Here is a 3,568-nt window from a genome sequence, read left to right on the forward strand (position 1 = left end):
TGGCCTGGCCCTGTGGGCGTGGCCTAGTCTCTGGCTGGTTCTCTAGGGGCGTGGCCTGGCTCTGGAGGCGTGGCCTAGCATCTAACTGCTTCTCTAGGGGCGTGGCCTGGCCCTGGGGGCGTGGCCTGGCCTCTGACTAGTTCTCTGGGGGCGTGGCCTGGCTCTGGGGGCGTGGCCTAGCATCTAACTGCTTCTCTGGGGGCGTGGCCTGGCCCTGGGGGCGTGGCCTGGCCTCTGGTTCTCTAGGGGCGTGGCCTGGCCCTGGGGGCGTGGCCTGGCCTCTAACTGCTTCTCTAGGGGCGTGGCCTGGCCCTGGGGGCGTGGCCTGGCCTCTAACTGCTTCTCTGGGGGCGTGGCCTGGCCCTGGGGGCGTGGTCTAGCTTCTGACTGGCGCTGTGGGGGCGTGGAGCCGCTGGGGGCGTGGCCTGGCCCTGGGGGCGTGGCCTCGCCTCTCAGCAGAGCAGCTGGGGGCGTGGCTTCGCACAGCAGCCTTGTTTAGGGGGCGTGGCCTGCTTGGAGGACCTGGGGGCGTGGCCTCGCCTGAGAGGAGCAGCTGGGGGCGTGGCCTCCCACCGCAACGACTAGGGGGCGTGGCCTAGCACGTGAGCGGAACCGTGAGGGGCGTGGCCAAGCCTCTCAGAGGAGCAGCTGGGGGCGTGGCCTGGCCCCTGGGGGCGTGGCCTCCCACAGCAGCCAGGGTGAGGGGGCGTGGCCTCCCCCGGGGCGTGGCAAGTGGAGGCTGGAAAGTGGAGGCTGGAAAGTGGAGGCCCAGAGAATGGAGGCCACAGAATGGAGGCCAGAAAGTGGAGGCCAGGGAATGGAGGCCAGAAAGTAGAGGCCCAGAGAATGGAGGCCAGAAGGTGGAGGCTACAAAGTGGAGGCCAGAGAATGGAGGCCAGAAAGTGGAGGCCCAGAGAATGGAGGCCAAGAGAATGGAGGCCAGAAAGTAGAGGCGCAGAGAATCAAGAATACAGAATGGAGGCCAGAAGGTGGAGGCTAGAAAGTGGAGGCCGCAGAATGGAAGCCAGAGAATGGAAGGTCAGAAATTGGAGGCCACAGAATGGAGGCCAGAGAATCAAGAATACAGAATGGAGGCCAGAAAGTGGAGGCCAGAAAGTGGAGACCAGAAAGTAGAGGCCCAGAGAATGGAGGCCACAGAATGGAGGCCCAGGGGTGGAGACCAGAGAATGGAGACCAGAAAGTCGAGGCTCACAGGTGGAGGCCAGAAAGTAGAGGCCCAGAAAGTGGAGGCTAGAATGTGGAGGCCGCAGAATGGAGGCCCAGGGGTGGAGGCACAGAGAATGGAGGCCAGAAAGTGGAGGCCCTGAGAATCAAGAACACAGAATGGAGGCCAGAAAGTGGAGGCCCAGAGAATGGAGGCCACAGAATGGAGGCCCAGAGGTGGAGGCCCAGAGAATGGAGGCCAGAAAGTAGAGGCCCAGAGAATGGAGGCCAGAAGGTGGAGGCTACAAAGTGGAGGCCCAGAGAATGGAGGCCAGACAGTGGAGGCCGCCGAATGGAGGCCCGTGGAGCGACGTACCTGGGCGTCCCTGGACCCGCGCGGAGGGTCGGGGTCGGCGTGCTGGGGGTCCTCAGGGTCGGGGTCGTCGGGGTCGGAGGCCAGCACCCGGCAGAAGCGGTTGAGCGGGAAGCCGATGACGTTGAGCGCGTCGCCCTGCACGGCCTGCACCAGCATCCCGCCCTGGGCCTGCAGGGCGTAACCTCCGGCCTTGTCCCTGCCGGGGAAGGGGGGGGGCACCGGTGACCTTTGACCCCTGACCTAGGACCCCCGACCCTGCCAGGCACCTTTGACCTCTGACCCCTGACCCTGTCAGGCGCTGGTGATCTATGACCCCTGACCCTGTCAGGCACCGGTGACCTATGACCCCTGACCCTGCCAAGCACCGGTGACCTCTCTGACCCCTGACCCTGTCAGGCGCTGGTGACCTATGACCCCTGACCTGTGATCCCTGATCCTGTCAGGCACCGGTGACCTCTGACCCCTGACCCTGCCAGGCACCGGTGACCTATGACACCTGACCCTGTCAGGTACTGGTGACCTCTGACCTCTGAACCAGCCAGGCACCTGTGACCTTTGACCCCTGATTAGGTAAGACATCGGTGACCTCTAACTCCAGACCTATGACCCCCTGACCCACCCAAGCACCGGTGACCTCTGACCCTGCCATGCACCGGTGACCCCTGACCTATGACCCTGCCAATCACCGGTGACCTATGACCCCTGACCCTGTCAGGCACCGGTGACCTCTGACCCCTCGTCCCTGTCCCTGTCGGGTACCTGTGACCCCTGACCCTGTCAGGCACCGGTGACCTCTAACCCCTGACCCTGTCGGGCACTGGTGACCTGTGACCTCTGACCCTGCCAGGCACCGGTGACCCCTGACCCCTGACCCTGTCAGGCACCGGTGACCTCTGACCCCTGGTCCCTGTCCCTGTCGGGTACCTGTGACCCCTGACCCTGTCAGGCACCAGTGACCTCTAACCCCTGACCCTGTCGGGCACTGGTGACCTATGACACCTGACCCTGTCAGGCACTGGTGACCTAAGACCCCTGACCCTGCCAGGCACCGGTGACCTCTGACCCCTGACCCTGTCAGGCACCGGTGACCTATGACCCCTGGCCCTGCCAGGCACCAGTGACCCCTGACCCCACCCGTGACCTGTAACCCTTAGGACTGACATGGGCTCCCCGCTGTCCACGTAGTCCCGCAGCAGCTCCTCGGAGAGCGGCGAGAAGGTCACGCGCGTGACCTCGTGGAAGGTCCGCACGTCCGTCCGCAGGCGTCCGTCCGTCCTGACCCCCTGCCTCAGTTTCCCCGGCGGGCAGCAGCGCACCAGGGCCACGCCCGTCACCACCAGGTGAGTGCGCCCGCTGAGCCTGTCAGGGGGGGTCAGTGGTCAAGGGGTCAGGGGGTGACCTCTGACCCCACACCCCTGACCCCCCCACCCAAGGTCACTCACAGGGACAGCATGAGCCTGTTGGGGGGGTCAGGGGTCAAGGGGTCAGGGGGTGACCTGTGACCTCTGACCCCCCCCACCCCTGACCCCTGACCCCCCCCACCCAAGGTCACTCACAGGGACAACATGAGCCTGTCAGGGGGGTCAGGGGTCAAGGGGTGACCTGTGACCTCTGACCCCACACCCCTGACCCCCCACCCAAGGTTACTCATAGGGACAGCATGAGCCTGTCAGGGGGGGTCAGGGGTCAAGGGGTCAGGGGGTGACCTGTGACCTCTGACCCCACACCCCTGACCCACCCTCAAGGTCACTCACAGGGACAGCATGAGCCTGTCAGGGGGGGTCAGGGGTCAAGGGGTGACCTGTGACCTCTGACACCCACACCCCTGACCCCTGACCCCCCTCCAAGGTCACTCACAGGGACAGCATGCGGAAGGCGTCCTGCTTGTCCACGGGCTTCTCCAGAATGAGGCCGTCCACCACCTGCGGACGGACGGACGGACGGACAGACGGACCCTCACATCCCTCCTTCCCTCCTTCCCTCCTTCCTTCCTTCCCTCCTTCCTTCCCTCCTTCCTTCCTTCCTTCC

General features: G+C 65.1%; 1 protein-coding gene across 1 annotated transcript in view; it reads right to left on the reverse strand.

Annotated features, from left to right (window-relative positions):
* Positions 1 to 3,568, reverse strand: part of Asmtl (acetylserotonin O-methyltransferase-like) — an 11,634-nt gene that overhangs the window by 2,092 nt on the left and 5,974 nt on the right. Inside the window, exons 3-5 of the mRNA XM_013035413.1 lie at positions 3,398 to 3,462; positions 2,702 to 2,899; positions 1,541 to 1,736 (exon numbers count right to left, since the gene is read on the reverse strand). Of these exons, the coding sequence (XP_012890867.1) occupies positions 1,541 to 1,736; positions 2,702 to 2,899; positions 3,398 to 3,462 (459 nt within the window). The remainder of the gene's footprint in view (positions 1 to 1,540; positions 1,737 to 2,701; positions 2,900 to 3,397; positions 3,463 to 3,568) is intronic.

This window comes from Dipodomys ordii, unplaced genomic scaffold (assembly GCF_000151885.1).
Source record: "Dipodomys ordii isolate 6190 unplaced genomic scaffold, Dord_2.0 Scaffold210, whole genome shotgun sequence".
Lineage (NCBI taxonomy): Eukaryota > Metazoa > Chordata > Mammalia > Rodentia > Heteromyidae > Dipodomys > Dipodomys ordii.